Source organism: Daphnia pulicaria, chromosome 10, assembly GCF_021234035.1.
Source record: "Daphnia pulicaria isolate SC F1-1A chromosome 10, SC_F0-13Bv2, whole genome shotgun sequence".
Taxonomy (NCBI): Eukaryota; Metazoa; Arthropoda; class Branchiopoda; order Diplostraca; family Daphniidae; genus Daphnia; species Daphnia pulicaria.
This window is the reverse complement of record NC_060922.1, coordinates 4,154,244-4,172,438: the sequence shown is the minus strand read 5'-3', so window position 1 is coordinate 4,172,438 and position 18,195 is coordinate 4,154,244. Positions and strand designations below refer to the sequence as shown.

Genomic DNA, 18,195 nt, shown 5'->3' with positions numbered 1-18,195 from the left:
TTTTCGTCTCCCTACCCTCCTTTGTTCCTGGGGACACACTCGGCGGGGCGTCCAGGATCATTTCAAAATGGCCATCGGACAACGTTGTACAATTTCCTAATTTTGTGGGGGACTAACAAAAAAATCATTTTGTCATTTTAAGAAAATTTTAAAAATTGAAGACGACGCCAAAAGAATACAAGAGGCACCCACAAGTGTCTTTTTTAATTTTTAATTTTTATTTTTTGGGAAGGTTTTCTCTCTCTCTCTCTCTCTCTGTTTCTTCTTCTCTTATCGAAAGTTGTGTCCGTGACGACGCTATCGCAAGCCGGCCCAGGTAAATATGTAGACAGCAGACTGTATTTGTAACTGGTGCAGATAAGGGGAAGAAAATTGAACGCAACGCGCAGCCAACAACGAGTGAGCTAGCGCAAGAGTTTGGTTTCTTATCAGCCAAAACATATATACAACAACGGAGTCAGCGTCGAGGGTGGTTCGAGGGGCAGGGGGGAAGTAGTATATGAGACCAGACATGTATATTAAGTTGTGCTTAATAGACAACTTAACAAACTTCACCATTCCAACCTCGTAGAATATAATAATGCCCCACCCAGTCCGTGGTGAAGAAATCTTTTTTTGAAAATTCAAAAATCCCGCGCTTTTTACAGTGTCATTTTAGAATTAGTGCTGATAATGTATCCCGTTATAATAAACGACCCTGAGTGTAAAAATATTCGTCCGTTTTTCTAATCTCCGGACCCTTTTTCTCTCTCTCTTTTCCTAACGGCATCCAATACAGAACTTTATTTACTGGTCGTCATTTTTTGGAGGTTTGGGACGTAAGTCACAAAGATAAGAGGACCTAATCTCTCCATTAACGACGTGGGTAGCTCAAAAAGTGTTGTATAATAATCCAGTTAGAGAGAGAGAGAGAGAAAAGTATACAAGAAACGGGAGAATTTGAAAACCCCCTCAATACCAATTTCGAAATACCCGCCTTGACTCGAAAAGTGAACTAGACCCGTTTAGACACACACGCACGTATGTAGCACACAGATGAAGTCATTTACAATAAGAGAGAGAGAGAGTCAAACACAATTTGAAACAAAAAAGGAAGCAGAGAAAACGAAAAGAAAATGAATCCAGGTCATGTCAATATCCGATTTACGTTTCCCGCGCGCTTGCTCACCGTACACACATCACATGGCATAACGAAAGCAGTTGAGCAGAGAGGGAAATATAGTTTCCTCTTTCACTATAATATTTAGGCTCAACTAACAAAGGTGGAAAGAGAACATACTATATAGTCTTGGTCGCTCGTGTGTTCCTTCCGGAACTAGATGTTTCCAACTGTCCCCGATTCGGGAGGAAACCAAAGAAATGCGTAATGAGCGCCCATATTCCGGCCTGGAAGTTGTTCTAAAAAGAATTTCACACAAACAATTGAGCACACATAAATCAGATGCAAAACTGCAGCAGTATATTCATTAATCGACCGTCATTAATTAGACAGACAGATTATACACGTCACAGTAGTTTCAGGTAAGACAAATCTTCCTATCATCAAATTGGATGCAATCGAAATTTATAGGAGATGAAACAAAAACAACATTTAGTCAAAGAAATAAAAACTGTCGGGGGGTGAAAAAGGATATAAGGAAAAAGCGAAATGGAGAAAGATGATTTCCAACGCGCGCACAGACAGACACAACATAACATTGAATATAAGAGATTACAAGTGCACTTGTAGCATTTGAGATTACTAGCATCAGCATTTGAACATAAAATCGATGAAAGAGGATAGGATAGAAAAAAAAAGGAGTTCACGAGAGAAAAATAAATCAATTGGAGCATCAAAATCAAATGTGTAGGTGGGGTCGCCTAGAAAAGGGAGTGGTAGGGTCAATGTGACACGCGAATCAATTGATGTCGCACGTGTGTCATCTTCCTCATATTCTTTGGTCTCGGCTGTATAACATCAATGTGTCGTCTCGATCGACGAACAATTCAATCAAACATTTTTAAAAAACAAAAAGGTCGAGAGACTCTCAAATAAAAAGAAAAATTGCGAAAAAAACTAAATAATAACAAGCGAATTACAATCATTAATTAGTCAACTAATATAGCACTGCGCGCTGCTGACGCGACCATGAATAATTGAAAACAAAAAATTGAAAATGAGGGACGAACTAGAAAGCACTCACCAAAGATTGTAGTCACTAAACTACAAAATTCAAAAAAAAAATGAATGAAAATAAATGGCATGCAAAATAATAATAATTAAAAAAATTATGTTATGCAATTAAATTGAAACCCCTTTTAGATAACCAAAAAAAAAGTGTCACTTATTATTAAAGCCTAATAAAATAGTAAATTATATGTTTTTTTGTTTGTCTTTTTAATCTTTAGCTGGTCATGAGGGATTGTTGTTGATCGCCAGAACAGTCGTCTGGTGAATGTTGTTGCTGGATCACGTTGCTGTAATAGTGTTGTTGCTGTTGTTGGCTGCTGTTGGCGTTGCTGGCCGTGGTGTAGTAGGCCGAAAAGGCGCCGAAATCGTTGTTGTTCAAACCACCACCACCGCCGCCGCTGCCGGTTTGCGACGAGATGATGTTGTTGTTGGGGCTGACGGAGCCCGGGTACGATGACGAGACGGGTGAATTGTTGTTGCTGTAATGGCCCCCGCTGTTGCTGCAGCCCGGCTGCTGGTGTTGTTGCTGAACCGTCATGTTCATCGCCGTCATGGGCGGCAGTTCGTAACACTGTTGGTGCAGTTGTTGCTGCTGGTGGTGATGGTGGTGGTGGTGGTGAGATTCCACCGGACTAGCGTTGCCACTGACGTAGGGCGACGTGTTCTCTGGCGACAAGCAATCTCCATCTATGAATAGAAAAGTCGAGTTATTGAATCGATCGGTCAAAATTGTGAAACATTTTTTAAAATTGATACAATCCCAAGGCTTTGATATCGAAAGAAAAATCTAAATTCATTTAAAAAAACTGAATTTCCTGATGAAACAGCATCCGACAAACAGATGGAGGAAGCTATAAGAAGCAATTCGAAACGCCGCAACCCTTGGCTTATCTGGGAAACGGCGCGGTTGACGTGGATGACTTTATAGCAAATGTCAACGAACGATTCAACCATATATACTCTCGCCCAGTTCAATCATTTCCAATTTTTGTTTGATAAACATGGACGAAATGGGAGAATTGCCAACGGACCACGAGAGAGAGAGAGAGGTCATATAATATACCGAACGAGTTTGATTCAGAAGAAGGAAATTTACCATTTAGAACCGAGTGCTGCTCGGTTTTGATCAAGTCGCTGTGGTGGATAGGACTGATGCTGTTGGCCGGGTCCTGGTGGTGGTGTTGGTGATGTTGTTGGTAGACCAACTTGCCGCTTCCGTTGTTGCCCATCATCATGGGGATGGGAGCGCCATAAGAGTTATTGGTGGGCGATCCCGGATTCAAATGATTGGCCAGACTGCTGCTGGTCAGCGCTTGTTGTTGCTGGCCCTGGTTGCTGTTGATGTGGTGCTGGCTCAGGTGGTGGTGATGGCCGGAATGGCCGGCTGAGCCAGAACTGCCCGACGAGCTGGCCGGAGCGGCACCCAAAACAACTTTGTTCACCGGTGTAGTGTCTCCCTTTCGCTTACGTTTGCGAGTCTGTTCATTTATTCAATGAAATAAAATTGTAATTCCCAATTCAAATAATTCGGTGATGTTTATTATATAATTACCTGGATGTTGTCTTTCTTCATGGCTAGGGGTCGGTTGACGCCGTGCAATTTGAAATAGAGTCCGCAGGCATTGCAGACCGTTTCGCCCTGGTTATTACGGCGCCACAGGGAGGTCGTCGTCGTAGCGCAATTAGCGCACCGCAGGCCCAAACGTCGCGTGGTCGACTGAAAATGAGACGAAAACAAATCAAAAGAGACGAATGAGGACCAAATTATCTGGTGTGTCATGAAATATGGTACAAAACGTCGGATTAGTCTCAGCGATAAGCCGGTCGTTTTTGTTGGCTGCGCACAGCATGTTGCCGTCGTGGCAGATAATCAAATCAGGGCTCTATTTACTGATTATTGTAATTGACTATACAAGTCATATAGTATTGTTGTTGTTATTACCAGTCGACGTGTTTGCTTGATCAGAGGCCGTTGGGTGCCGTTGTTCATCTTGTGGTAGAGTCCGCAAGCGTTGCACAAGTAATGGCCGGTGCCGTCGCGACGCCACAACGGCGTCGAAATCGAGCCGCAATTGACGCATTCCCGCCCGTCCACCTGCTCGTAATCCTCATCTGCTTTTTGGGAAAAAGAAAAGATAAGAGAAATGTTAGTCAACTTGCACACAAAGTCATCGGGTTCAAAAAGTTAAGAAAAAAGGGGTCGAAATAAAACCTCGTTATTTCTCATGTTAACCAACATTCTAACATTGAAAATTGAGATTTACGAAATTTGAAAGAAAAAAAAAAGTGGTAAATGGACCGCGAGAAGTTCGAAGAAGAAGAAGAATCTTTTTTTTCTCTGTCACGAGTGCTGTGTGCGGTAATAGGAGAATTGAAGAAGTTAACACTTCGGACCTGCTCCAGCTCCTCCCCCTTTACTTTCCCCAAAAATTCGAAACTTGTGTCCAACGTCGGCTGGGCAGCAAGTAACTGATGCACAAGAGTTGGAAGACAATTTACGACTTTTCCTCCCAAATTACAAATTGTTACATACGAAGAAACAAGACTCTTTTTTTTTTACACTTGGCAGGTTGCGCGCTGGTTATTCCCTTTCAGATTAAATCCGAATCAATTTTTTTTAAACTCAGAAGTGGCAACAAACAGCGGAAGTGTGCCCAGAGTTCCGTGAATCGAAACCACGCTCTGCTCAAATACATGACGAAATGTTCGTTTTTTCCCCTGCCAGTTGAATTTTCTATGTACGCAGATGAGGAGGATCTGCGATTGGCCTTCGTCCGAGTTGACAAAATGGCATCGAAAGTCCAACCGGGAATGAAATAAATATATAATATAATATAACGACAAGGCAACCAGAAGTTCAACCCCAGTCTCGAATTCACATCTATTTCTTTTTTTCTTATTTAAATGTGAACGAGTTGTAGTATAGACACACCATTAAATAGGAAGAGAGAAGAAGAAGAAGATCATTAAATCACAGCAGCAGCAGCAGCAGCGCTCACACTTCTCCTCGACTCTGATAACCTAACGATGCGCTTTCCGTGACCTCTCCGCTGTGTGGTAATTCGAATCCGCACCACCATTCAACGGAAAGAACGAAACAAAACTGGACAGGCTATATTTGTTAAGGAGCTCCTCTCCGGGATTGCGCGTATTCCAACATTCTCATGAGAAAAATTCAATTTGTTTCTTCTTTTTTTCCGAATAACAAACAAGCCAAAAGCTATAAGAACAAAATCGGACTGCTAGAATCACGCGGCTGGATGGATCGAGTCATCGGGATTAAGACCTTTCGCTATCGCTTTTTTGGAAAAGTTTTTTCTCTTCTTGCCACTTTGATTTTGTTTTGGGTAGCGCGAAAAATGGCAGACACAAAAAATCGAATGCTGACCTCCATCCATCCATCCACAGAAGAAGAAGAAGAAGATGTCAATATCATTTGCTCCGGTGTCAGCACAATATGTGGTAGCACAAAAAAAAAAAAAAACTTTTTTCTATTTTTTTTTGGCTGATTAATCCAAAAAGTGAAGCTGAGCATTTTGGAAGATTTGTCGTTTCTTGGAAAAAAACGAGTCAGCGACCAAGAGGGGGCCCCGTATATATTTTTCTTGCCTCGACTCGGACAGACTTGGGCTGCTTTCTGCGAAATTGATCAGCAAACATGGGCCAGTGTTGTTTGAGGTCGCTGTTTTGTTTGCAAGGGGGGGCCCAATGATATGTTGACTCAATCTCAAAAGAGGCCGATCGAATGGGACTCCCCTCCTCACTATGGGCCTCGCTTTACTGACCTCGAATGACCTGGTATAGTGCCCAGATATAGTAGATAGGCCCTTGTATATGCGTGGGCAATGTAATGGTGGATACCACTGTATAAGATTGGCACAGGTGCGTTGAGTCAACTGTTTGGGTCTCTAAACCTACGACTCTTTTTTTGAATATTTTTCTGCTCCCCCCACTCAACGAGCTCTGATTGTTTGGCCGGCTTCGAGGGCTGTGTGTTTGTATGTGTACATGTTTGACTGTACCTCTGGGATATACCGCGAGACAAGTTTTGAAGCCCTTTTCTTTCTCCCAAATACAAAAGAATAGACTTTTATAAGGCACACATGTGTGTTGATTAAATGGTGGGAGCGATAGAAAAAAAAAAGGCGTGACTTACTGTTGGTCATGGTGCAATACGAGTTGAGCATCATCGAAGCTTGACTGTTGCCGAATTGGTGCGGAAGACTGTGGTGGCGGCCGTTGTTGCTGGGTCCGCCGCGCGAGTGGCCGCCGTTGCCGTTCCAGCCGCTTCCGGACGATGGCAAACTACCGCCCAGGCCTGTGGAATAATTGCCTTGTTATTAACCAAATTTAAATAATAAAATACTTTTGGGGGTTTGATTGCATACCGTTGGAATCGAAGGAAGGCGAGGATGGAACGTTAGGCCATCCGGCAGCGGTGGCGGCGGCTGCCGCTGCGGCCGCCGCTGCCGCCGCCGCTGCTCCGTAGTCGCCGTAAGTGGCGGCGTAAGGCGGAAGGCGAGTCGTACCGCTTCCTCCGGTTGTGCTGTTGTTGCTGCTACCGGTGCTGTTGCGAGGCGACGTCGGCGTCGACGGCACTGAACTGACGACGCTGTTGTAACGACTCATGACTCCGCCGTAGTTGGACTGAGACTGTTGCGACGGGTGATGCTCCATCGATCCTTCAACAATTACGAATGGATTAGAGTCGATTGCGGACTAAGATAATGATGAATGAAGAGATAAGAACAAATACCTTGAGTCATCCAGTGGTGGCTGTTTGGAGGTCCGTCGTAGTAGAGCAAAGGCGATCCGACAGGGCCGGAATTATTGAGAGCACCTGTTGATCCTGAGGTGCTGTAGTAGCTACTGCTGCTTGAATCAACGATTCACATTATTATAGGTTACAATTTTAGATTGATTAGGCTTTTATTTTTGTTGTTCAAACCTGAGGGTAATGTGAGCCGATTGAGATGTTGTTAGATGGCCGTTGTGATCTTCATGACTGCCGGGGCTGCCGTCGCAATCCGGATGGTCGTGATGATGGTGGTGGTGATAGTCAACACTGGCCGTCGTGCTGGCCGATCCAGCCGTCAGGACATTGTCAGGAGCTTCAGTTTCGGTCGGAGTTGGTAAGCCGCCAAACATTTTTTTGTCGTCGAACTGTTGTCGGTCGATGGAAGGAAATGCGACTGTTGTTGTGGGCACCGCAACGGAAGGCGAAAACGAAAACTTTGTGTTTGATGAATTCTTTTTTTCTTTTTTAAAAAATAAAACCAGAAAGAAATGGAAAATGAGCGCACATGCGTCGACTTGAGAGTTAGGCGAGAGAGTGAGGAGCTACACTATCGGCATGCGCCATGATACATGGAAGATGGATCCACTTTTTCGCCCCTTTTCTACTTGTGTCCCTCCTCCTATGCCGACTGCGGATGGCACCAGGAGGGGCCGGAGGCGGGGCTTAGGCACCCAGCTCCTATACACGACACACAACCCTCTTCTTATTCGTTTACAATTTATACGAGATTTCTTCTTCTTTTCTTTTCTTTTTGAAAAATTTCATTTTTAAATTTGTTTTTTTCTTCTTCTTTCAGGAAAGTGAATTCGGTTATGGTTCGGTTTCCCGCCACCGTCACCGCAAAAAGCCCGTCACGTTGAACGGTTGGCGTTCACCACAGGACACGGGACACCATACTCGAGCGACGACCAATGAATTCAGCTACACAATTGTTCACCAGACGCACAAGGATTTTTTCAAAAAATGTACACTCCAACCGGTATTTCCTTTCCTCCTCTCTGTACTCTAGTTTACACAAATAACTTTCACCGCAACTTGTTACACAAGTAATTCCCACATACACACACACACACCACGGCCAAAAACATTCTCCGGAATCATTTCAAAACAACAAAATTCTGAAACTAATTTATGCTAGTGCAATCATTTATGACAAACAAATTATGAACATAATTAATAAGAGAATAAAAGAAAATAGGCCTCGTCATTTTCAAATGTATAATTTGACCGGTCTGTAACAAACTTTACACATATAATATTTTTTGGGTTCTTTTGTGTGTGGATATACGTGTGGGGGCTTTGTGTGTAATTAGTTTGACGAACCCTTGACGTCTTATCTCTGGGCGGTTTCTTCTTTTTTTCTCCGAGAGGATGGAAGACAAAAAAATATTTGAGAGAGCGTCAAAACAATGTCGTCCTGTAATGGGGCGTTTTTTTTTTTTTTTTTTCGTTTGGTTTGTTTTAATTCTCCCCGAAAATTTGTTTCCCTTCTCCAACTATCCAGCGTCATCCATCCCGTCTGTGGGATTCCATGAAATGGTCTGGTGTTTGATGATGTCGTAATAAAAATCAATCCGCCATCACTGTGTGGTTGGTTGGGCCTATATAATAAAAACGAGCTGTTGACCCAGACGCATACGAACATTTCAGTCGATAGGTCGACCGGCTGATGACGGAAAAGGGAATCCATGACGACGTGCTGGGCTTCTTCTTCTTCTTCCCGCGGAGAATTCGATGTTATCTTGATGATCTAAAAAAAAAAAGGAAAAATAAAAAGAAGGAGTTGGGAATGGCTGGACACAGCATCCATTGTGGCATGTCATCTATGCCAAAGAAGAAGAAAAATCCCCAGATGACGACGGGAAGCAGAAGAAACAAAAGGGAAAAATCGGCGACTGTTTAGAGATAACGATTATCTTTTTTACACACTTACGAGAATAGAAGGACCTCAGCGTCTATGCAAATATTGTATCTCTCCTACCGAAATAGGCGGAATATAATATCAATCCATTGAAAGCCAAAAGAAAAAGAAGAAAAACCCCACGACGGATGCGCGCGGAGTAATTCGCGGTATAATAATAAGTTCCAGTCTTTCTCGTCGGTGATTGGTCCGATTGTTATCTCGACTGAGATAACAACAGCAGCTCAAAAGAAGAAGAAGAACAAGTGTTTAACGCGACTCTTTTATATTTCCCATGGCCTTGCCAGCGCCAAATAAATCGCGTATTAGGTATTAAGGTTAATCAGTCAAGTTCAGAGCGCTTACGACCAACAAGTGCGTGTGTGCATATATTTAACTAGGCATATATTATTCCACTTTCGCCTGTTCTTCTAAAGTTATTGTTTAAGGTTCTCTTTTTTCTCATTGCGAAGAAAAGAGAGTGAGTCAACACTGTGTGACAGTAAGTTGACCGGTGTGCCGTCCGTCTATTTGAACGGTTTGTTTTTGTCTGGCCGGTATATATATAATGTAGCACGCGCGGGCATTTCATCGCTGGGCAGGAGAAAGGTACTCTCTCTCTCTTGAAGTTATAGGGGGGCAGAGGGTGGGGCGGATATCCGAGAAAAGTAAAGAAGAAGAAGAAGACCATCCGGATATCTTCCGAACGGGAAGAGAGTGAAAGCAGCATCCTATGCACAGCCAGCAGAGTCTATATACGTGGGTGTGTGTTTGTTCTTCTTCAACTTGACCTAATAGTCTAATACCGCACGTTTCCCAACAACCGTGGGTCGCTCGTTACCTTTTTTTTAACACATTTTCTTGTTTGTTGTTAAATTTGTTTCCATTTTTAATCCTATATTAGGTAGAGATATCAAATGCTATTAGGATTAAGACCTATACCTTTTATTTTTTCGATGTACCAAAAGGCCGAAGGGGGCTGGCTATAAAAAAGCGCGGGCTATTTGAACCCGGCGACCGACGGAGGATTTCCCCCCAGCACCAACCAACATAAGTTGCATGTCATTCTTCGTCGTTATCCCGATGGGACTGCCAATGATTAAGGGTAGCGATTGCTCTAATACTTTGATATAGTTAAAGGGATTATGTATCTTTGTGGTCTTGTCAATATTGTTTACCAGTCATTACATAACAAGCATACATCACATAAACACTTAAATCTTTTGAGCATAAAGAGAGAAGACCAGCCTATCACTTTTTGGGATGCTGGGAAAGCGAATAAACATTTGAAAGTTATATTTTTATTTTTTTTTAACTATGTTCTTTTTCCTCTCTAGCGTGTATAGCATAATATACCCGCCCCTTTTCCGACCACGGCTGCCGGGCCGGACGCTGTGTACATGGCACACAGCTCTTCTCTCGGTCCAGCTCTCGTTTTCTCTTTTATATACATTTCTACATGTTTTCTTATTTTTCTTTTTCCTAATTTTCTTTTTTTCTAGCTTTTTTTCCTATGTGTGCGTTGGCCTCCCAAGTTTTTATTTTTTTTCTTTTTCTTTTTTATCTCGTTCAACCATTTGCTTGCCAAGGGACTCCCCCTTCCTTCCCACCCACCCCAACTAATATCCTGTATATAGTTGGTGGCCGAGGAGAGAGGCTCTGACAAAAAAAAGGCGAATACAATAAGCTTGAATGTTCATCATCTTTATTCTCTCTTTAAAAAAAAAAAACTTATTTTTCTTTTTTCTCCATCAGCCAAACTCAAATCCCAAACGGTTTACATGGATACCACCACGGAGCCATATAGCACCGCGCGACAAATCACATTACATTTGTTGGATAGCGCAGCTGCACATATAGCTCTCCTTGATGCACACATGTGTGTGGACGAGATTTCTGCATGAACGCGTATTCAAAGGGAAGCTATGTACTCGATGTCAAGGGTCGAAAATGAATCCGTCCTGCCCAATATTCATCTGGATTTCTTTTGATTTCAAAATGCTCATCTCTCGCAAACATTTTCATCTTGGCTGCTGGGTTGTTTTTTAATAAAAATATGGTAGGCAATTCACAGCCAGTTGAATAATAATAAACTGAAATTGGGCTGAGGTTGGAGCGGCCCGTTTACAAATTAAAAAAAAAATTCGCTTTCATAAAAATGTTTGAACTTTTGAAACATCAGCGATTGCTGGTCGGTGCAGAATTTTCTTTTCATCCCGAATATTATGTATGAGAGCTGACGAACCGCGTCTCGGCGAAAAGGTCAACGACGAAAGTTGAAAAGTAATTCAACACTGTACACAAAACTAAAGATTTTTCTTTCTTGACGAGATTTAATTATTAAACATTTCGTGATGAAACCGCTCAGCTCAACGCGCGCTTCTTCCTCTGCCTGATTTGCTGGCCTGTTATATGCATTTCTATTTGTTTTTCATGAAAAATAAAATCATTTTGATGTTTTTCTTTTTTGGCTGTTCACAGAGTCCGGCGCGATTGGGTTGCATCATCAGATTGATCACGGTCACGAATCTATAAGCTTCTCCACGTCAACGGGATGATTCTAAAGCGCTTCTTTTTTTTTTGACGTCGTGATTCACTTGGTGTCATTCCCGTTAGCGATTGATGCAACACGGCGTTTCGCTAAATGCTAGTAGCACTAGTATATACAAGAGTAGTTGCTGCTGCTGCTATCGTCAGCAATTAATAATGGCGTTATCAGCTCCACAGTCTACTGAACTTGAAAATTAAGTCGTTTGAGATAGTATCTGATTGGGATATTAGGCAATCGCGTATGTGTTTATCCCGTTTTAAAACAAGCCACTCTGTGTTCGAGTGTGAAATGGTTAGACTCACGCGATATCTACGGTATATAGAGAGAGTGTTCTTATTTAAATAACTCGTTAGGCAATCGACAGCAGGGAAGAGGATTCAAAACCGGAACTCAAAATGACACACCGCAGGAATGACGTACTTATATAATAAACAACATTTTCCTTGAAACACACCGGGATGTTACTCTCTTTTAAATCACAAATTTTAACAAAGTCGAAAAAGAAACGAGAGCGAAACAATTTTGTTTGCCGATATGACGTCATAACAGCCTCGCCCTTCACTTTCCTCTTTCCATTAAAAATGTCCTCCAATTTGCCTTTTTGTTAGTTGAAATGTCAGAATAGACAACCCCAATCAGTACAACAAATACATCAACCAGGGAATACCCTCCCTCAGCAGCACGGAACAACCAAATATTTCTTGTTGTGGCTGGCACAATATGATTTGTCTTCTCGTCGGCGCAGGTGGGGGCGTGCGCCGGGTGGCTGCAGCTGATGAACGCGTGCGGTCGTCATCATCGAATCAATGGCGAAAGAGAAAAAGAGAGACTGTATAAAATAGTAGAGAGACCTCCCATGTCGTTTGTGGGTGTGTTTCTGGCCAGCAAAGAAGGAAGAATAGGCCCATTTAGCGCCGACTAATAATAGGACAAACATTCAACAACCGTGTCCAACAGGTGTGTCATCAAACACACACACACACACACCTGAGATGAGTATCCAATAACAACAAAAGACGCCGAGCGCACGCGCCCGCTCCTCATCTCCTTCGCAGATCCAATTGTCCTATAGCTGTGTGTGTGCAAACCCCCCCTATACACTGCTGGATGGTATCGACGATAGTGTCAATGCGCGAAACTCAATGATGACCTTTTTTTCTTTCTTAGCTCTCTTCTTTCTTGACCCCCACAAACAGAATAAGATGACCCTTTTTTCTTTTCTTTTCTTTTCTTGAACCACCACCCCATATGTGTGGATGGCAAACTTGTTCGATGATTTACAACCCCCTCGATTTTGTTCCTTTTTTTTTAAAATTTAATATACTGCTCGTATATGTGTGTATTTCAGTTGGAGACTTGGAGGGGAAGAAGAAGAAGAAGTTCCAACCATGTGCGAGTTTGCTTAGCGATTAGGCCTCTCTCTCTTTCTCTGCACAGTTCAGCCTCCGACTCTCCGCCTCTTCCCAACCGCCCCGAAGAAGTTGAAGAAACAGAAAATTGGTCCGTCTGTGTATTGCTGATAGCGAAGAACCTTCCTTCCTCTCTCTCTCTCTCTGGCCCGTTGCTGTGCTGTGTGTAGGCCTTTTGTTTTGTTTTCCCTTTTTCCTCTTCAATATATGTGTCAAAATATTGAAAACGACCGCCTCCCCTCTCTCTTGTTGATGACTCAAACAAGCAGACAGAGCAAAGCTGGTGGAGACTCATCATTCGCCTTGGATCCAGCCTTGGATGATAATTATAATAGCCCCGATGCGGCTGGTGCTGGCCAGTTGACACATTTGTAAGGCTGAAAGACGTAAAAATTAAATGTATAATGAAAAGGTCACATGCCATTGTCAAGTTCATTGCAACCAAAGTGAACTTTACCTGACCGAAAAGACGAAAAAAGAAAAAGAAATGAAAACTTTGGTCGAGATAAAAATCCTGGCGACGACCGTCCATCGTTATCTTCTTTTCCCCGAGAAGTTCACATACAAGATAACGACGGCGCTTTTCCTCTCTTGGATTTGTTGTATATGTATGCGCGTCTATATAGCCGTATTCCGCCTACTCCGTCTTCCGGCCCAACGCACACACATGTGTCTACTATATACACCCAAAAGTAAAAGTAAAACAATACGAAACAACAAGTGGAGCTGGTGGATGTCACAAGAGACTCACAACTGGATCAACACCGACACAACATTGGCTCAATAGCTACATCCTCCTACATGTTCAAGGTTGACTACAAGTTGGCTTTCTCGTCCAGTCTGGAAGGCTTCATCAAAATGTAGAAACCAAAAACTTGATTGAACTTATAGTTGATGCTGCTGCTGATCTCGTCGAAACTGGCTAGTAGTATCCGCGCTTTGACGGAGAAGCGCGTCTATTTTACAAAAAAAAACTTTAGACTCGACGTCGCCCGATTTTCAACCAGTCCATGACCTATGAACTCGCGACTTGCTTGTTAGTAGCTTGACCTCTCAGCAACGTATGTCGGCGAGTCCGAGAAAAATTGACTTGAATGTTTCGTGTTCCTGCTGCTAGCAAAAATCGAACGGTCTCTTTTACTCATTTCAGACGTAACGCATCGATCACAGTGGCTTTGTATCAACAGGAATTGCTATTTTGTGTCAAATGTTAGGGAATCATTAATTCGATTGTTGTTGAACATTGGAAGGCAAGAGAGTGGAGCAGTGCAAATCACTTGGATTTTATTAAAAAATCGTTACAGGTCAACAACAGAGCAGAGTGGCGCAGCGGAAGCGTGCTGGGCCCATAACCCAGAGGTCCGTGGATCGAAACCACGCTCTGCTATAACATTTTTGTAAACATTTTGAATGATTCGCAATTTTCCTTTAACCTAAATTGTAAAGTTTATATTTTAATGATATCATTCCAATTTGTGCAAAGTCAACCATAGACTGACCTACAAATAATGTCAAATTCACTTTTTTTTGGATTTCAATGAATATTTTTGAGGAATAAAGTGATGCGAGAGTCATCTAGCGGCAACCATTCATAACTATCGCTTTGTTGTTATTGTTGTTTTTATTTCTAGGAATGGTGAATTGTGCCAAGATCCAATCCATCATTCCAGTTCGTCAAGCAAAAAAAAGTTTCAACATGAAATGCCCGGAATAAACTGTTGAAACATCTTGAATTGGAATCTCCACAGAAAATCTTATGTTTATGATTTTACAAAAGATTTAAATTTAATCTAAAATGGACATGGAGAATGGTTGGAGTGAACTGCCCGATCACGTTTTGTTGCAGATATTTCGATTTCTCAAAGCAGAAGTATGTAGAGCTTCATGTTTATAGTCATCATTTCAAGTTAAATTTCTTTCTCTTGATGTTTCAAGGACATACTGAAACTTTCCACCGTTTCCCAGACTTGGTACAGAGTTTCTAGAGATGAACTATTGTGGAAATCTTTCTTTAAAAGAGACTGGAACATCAGTCCAAAAATTGGAATCGCTCCGGGTACATCTCATCTCTCATATTTATTATTTATCAAATTTTTAAAAAGTCCTCTCATATTTATCAAATGTGTTGTAGGCTTCTAATTTGTATCTCTCATCTCTGTTTAGGCAAAACTTCATGGTTCAGTGAATATCTGAGACTGTGGCAGCACACACCAATATTAGAAACTGAGGTATTAAAGGGCCATACACATCAAGTGCTTCATGTCAGTTTCTCGCACAATGGCAAATATTTTGCCACCTGCTCCAAAGATGGCTATGTCATGGTATTAAAAGATTAAAAACACTGGTATATCTAGTACATTGCTTGAATAATAATGATGTTTGATATTTCTTATTGTGCAGCTTTGGGATGCTGGTTATCCTGCCAGAATCAAACATTATTATGATATGAAAGTGTACAGCTGGAAAAACACTCAGTTTAGTCAATTTAATGAATCAGATACCCTTCTGTTGGTGTCGGGAGTTCATTTTGGTAATCACTCAAATACGGGTGAAATCGCCGTTTTCAATCTTGAGGTAAGTCAAGTGTGCCGTAGCAGGGAGCTGCTGATACATTAGATGAAAAATTAATTTAAATCAATTAATCTTGGATTCTCAGGAGAACTTTGTGATTCAGTGCAGAATGTCAAATAAGCCTTACGATTTTTTTGGTACGTGGTACAATGACAACTACCTACTATCCGGTGATTTACGCTGGCTTGCCCATCTCGTTAGTACGTCAATCGTTTGGTTGAATCGAGCTTCACAAGAGTCCGATTCGGAATTCACTTCAATCATGAACCGTATGTTCAAGTTTTATAACCGAAGCGCCTCTTCTATTCGCTCAATCACGGTGGCTAACTGCCGCTCTTTACCTCAACATCAGACGTCTTCTTCCTCGCCGACACCCTCTGGCACGTCTGACGATTGCGCCTCCAATAAAGTATTCATTTTTTATAGTCGCTGTAACTTGCAGCATAATCGTGGAGAGCGACCTTTTAATTGATTTTGTACAGAGCTGCCACAAGACGGGGAATCCAATTTCACAGCCCGAACTTGCCGGAACCAAGACTGTAGATCCCGGTTCAGCCAAAGAGTCCTTCCAAGAAACATGTAGAAAGATCTTTTAGATATTAGGTTCTGCGTTCAGTTGCATCTTAATATTTCGCCTTATGTTTCAGCTGAAGGATCTTTGTGGCCAATCAATACTACCGATGAGTTTCAGTGCTGGCGGCGAAACTCTCCCGACGTTTCCATTTCAGGGTAAGATAACTATTGCTGAATTTTCTAAATCTGATTTTAAACATTTTTTAAAAATTGTCTAGTACATCCGCAATGGACCATGACATAGAGGACGATTCAAAGAGTGAAGATAACGAAGCCGGTGAGCAGTCAGGTAGATCCGATTCGCCGCTGACCAGTTCCGGAACTGGAGCACGGTCTCAACGTGCAGAATCTGAAGCCACGGACGAAGATTCAGAGGAAGTGCTAGATCCCCGTGAAAAATTCCTAATTTTCACTATGGGTTCTAGAACTTACACTCCGCATCAAATAGGTTTGTTTAAAGCGTTTTTCTTAAACTCGGAATCTTTAATTACATTTTCTACTCAGGTTTGAAACGAATAACTCCGTTTACTTTTTGCAATCGCATCGACGTTGGGCCGAGTTTGGCTGAACGAGTGGCTATCCAGAGGCAAGAACGGCAAGCTTTGGAAGAATCTCTGGCCCTTGGAATTCCTCCGTAAGAACAGGTTTCGTGGTTTAATTGATAATTTTAATTCTTTCTAAATTTCCGAAATCTCCAGTCCTGAACCTGTTTGGCAGGACTTTGAGGCGGTAGCCGATCGGTTTGACCCAATTGATCATATCATCGATTTGAATGGACATATAATTGGAATGTCTTTGTCTCCAGATCACAGGTATTACTTAAGGATCCTCGTTTTCATCATCATAATTATTATTGACTTCTTAAAATCCGTATATCCGATTTCAGATATTTATACGTCAATGTGCGACCCTGGCCACAAGGTTGTACTATAGAGAATCCCCTCCAACCACCGCCCATTGCCCAAGAGATTGACATACACGTAATTGATCTAGTTACATTGAAGCAGGTATAGGAACACTATGGCCATTGGCCAAGTAAGAAGGTATGACGCGAGGGAAACTAATATGGTTTCACGTTTCTGCCTTTCAGGTCGGATCTTTGTTACGGGCTCATCGGTCATTCACGCCTAATGACGAATGCTTTTTTATCTTTCTGGACGTCAGTAAGGATTACGTTGCAAGGTAGGAGATGGGCGTTACTTTGTATTGTTTCTTTAAGTCCAATTCAATGATTCGAATCATTCTATTTGTGTTGTGAATAAGTGGTGCGGAGGACAAGTATGCGTACATATGGGATAGGCATTATGGTGGCGTACTAGCAAAATTAAACCATTTAGGTAATTATGAACAGTGACGTTTTTTTGAATTTTCCCATTAATGTTATTATTCCATCATCTAGATGTGGTGAATGCTGTTTCGTTTAACCCCAGGTTCGTATTCGTTTGCCAATAAATCGCCATAGAATGTTAATTTTCCTTTTTTTTTTAAACAGGGATCCCGAAGTTTTGATCACCGCTTCCGATGACTATACGTTAAAAATTTGGCGATCTCGACACCGAGCTCGGCAATTAAAACTGCCTGTGGAAGAGTTTCCCGTTGGAATGGAGTTTCGCCGACGGTGCTCACGATTGAATTAAAACAATTTTTTATTTGTGTTTGAAACTCACTCTAATCGCTCTAATCAATGATGGCTGTCAGTTCGTCATTTCGTCATAAACTTTACTCAGAATGGCACTGCTTTTTCTATTAAAATAATTATGGAATCATTATTATTGACCACTTGGCAGTTTTGTATTACAGTTTTTATCTTTAGATTTCTTTAGTGCGTTTGGATTCAGCTCAAGAAAAAATAAATAAATAAGATCGAGTAAACCAAGTCTTTTAATAAATTCGTGTCTATATACGGAAATGGTCTCGTTATAATTATTGTTAGTGCCTATATACGCTGCCCCGCCCTATTTTAGCTTGCAAAATTATTTCACCAATGTGAACCGCACCCTTTTTGGTATGATAAAAAATCCAGAAATAAAAGTTGACTATCAGAAGTAAGAAACTCAGAACAAAGAAATGACTCGAGGTAGTTGACTCACGAATGACGAAATGATGTAGCGTGGCTGCCCATTAGCGTTGCACCTGGCCACCTGCCAAACTGCTGGTGTTCTACGTGTTAAATGACGGTCTATTTCTCTATTCAGTACCATAATTTTGTGTGCAAAGCTTTTG

The 18,195-nt window shown here is 41.9% G+C and overlaps 2 protein-coding genes and 1 non-coding gene across 6 annotated transcripts; 2 read left to right on the top strand and 1 right to left on the bottom strand.

Moving 5' to 3' along the window:
* Positions 1-1,437: 1,437 nt before the first annotated feature.
* On the bottom strand, positions 1,438-7,542 carry LOC124314428 (transcription factor GATA-4-like). Of its 3 annotated transcripts, none has more exons than XM_046779610.1 (8): positions 7,119-7,542; positions 6,927-7,045; positions 6,559-6,852; positions 6,327-6,488; positions 4,113-4,285; positions 3,723-3,887; positions 3,267-3,648; positions 1,438-2,857 (listed from the first exon to the last, which is right to left on the bottom strand). In XM_046779610.1, the coding sequence occupies exons 1-8, from the start codon at positions 7,316-7,318 to the stop codon at positions 2,385-2,387; spliced, it is 1,968 nt and encodes a 655-aa protein (XP_046635566.1). In that variant the 5' UTR covers positions 7,319-7,542; the 3' UTR covers positions 1,438-2,384. The 3 variants fall into 3 exon arrangements, with proteins under 3 accessions (XP_046635566.1, XP_046635568.1, XP_046635567.1); XM_046779612.1 differs by having other exon boundaries at positions 4,113-4,282; positions 7,119-7,541; XM_046779611.1 differs by having other exon boundaries at positions 6,927-7,042; positions 7,119-7,541.
* A 6,601-nt stretch (positions 7,543-14,143) lies between these two features.
* Positions 14,144-14,215, top strand: Trnam-cau. The gene has a single exon. It is a non-coding gene; the product is annotated as a tRNA-Met (tRNA).
* Positions 14,216-14,439: 224 nt separating this feature from the next.
* LOC124314427 (F-box/WD repeat-containing protein 5-like) lies at positions 14,440-17,839 on the top strand. Of its 2 annotated transcripts, none has more exons than XM_046779609.1 (15): positions 14,440-14,698; positions 14,764-14,884; positions 14,992-15,149; positions 15,229-15,402; positions 15,485-15,808; positions 15,882-15,978; positions 16,047-16,128; positions 16,191-16,420; positions 16,477-16,606; positions 16,671-16,784; positions 16,859-16,979; positions 17,063-17,154; positions 17,236-17,309; positions 17,372-17,402; positions 17,465-17,839. In XM_046779609.1, the coding sequence occupies exons 1-15, from the start codon at positions 14,624-14,626 to the stop codon at positions 17,607-17,609; spliced, it is 1,968 nt and encodes a 655-aa protein (XP_046635565.1). In that variant the 5' UTR covers positions 14,440-14,623; the 3' UTR covers positions 17,610-17,839. The 2 variants fall into 2 exon arrangements, with proteins under 2 accessions (XP_046635565.1, XP_046635564.1); XM_046779608.1 differs by having other exon boundaries at positions 16,188-16,420.
* The last annotated feature ends 356 nt before the right edge of the window (positions 17,840-18,195 follow it).

What these genes read in the sequence shown, in the direction of transcription:
- LOC124314427 (XM_046779608.1), top strand. Translation starts at nt 14,624, where the DNA reads ATGGACATGGAGAATGGTTGGAGTGAACTGCCCGATCACGTTTTGTTG. An exon ending in AAAAATTGGAATCGCTCCGG is followed by an intron (nt 14,885 to 14,991) that starts GTACATCTCATC and finishes ATCTCTGTTTAG; the next exon opens with GCAAAACTTCATGGTTCAGT. An exon ending in ACGATTGCGCCTCCAATAAA is followed by an intron (nt 15,809 to 15,881) that starts GTATTCATTTTT and finishes GATTTTGTACAG; the next exon opens with AGCTGCCACAAGACGGGGAA.
- LOC124314428 (XM_046779610.1), bottom strand. Translation starts at nt 7,318, where the DNA reads ATGTTTGGCGGCTTACCAACTCCGACCGAAACTGAAGCTCCTGACAAT. An exon ending in TCGGCTCACATTACCCTCAG is followed by an intron (nt 7,046 to 7,118) that starts GTTTGAACAACA and finishes CGTTGATTCAAG; the next exon opens with CAGCAGTAGCTACTACAGCA. An exon ending in GCAGCACTCGGTTCTAAATG is followed by an intron (nt 2,858 to 3,266) that starts GTAAATTTCCTT and finishes TTCTATTCATAG; the next exon opens with ATGGAGATTGCTTGTCGCCA.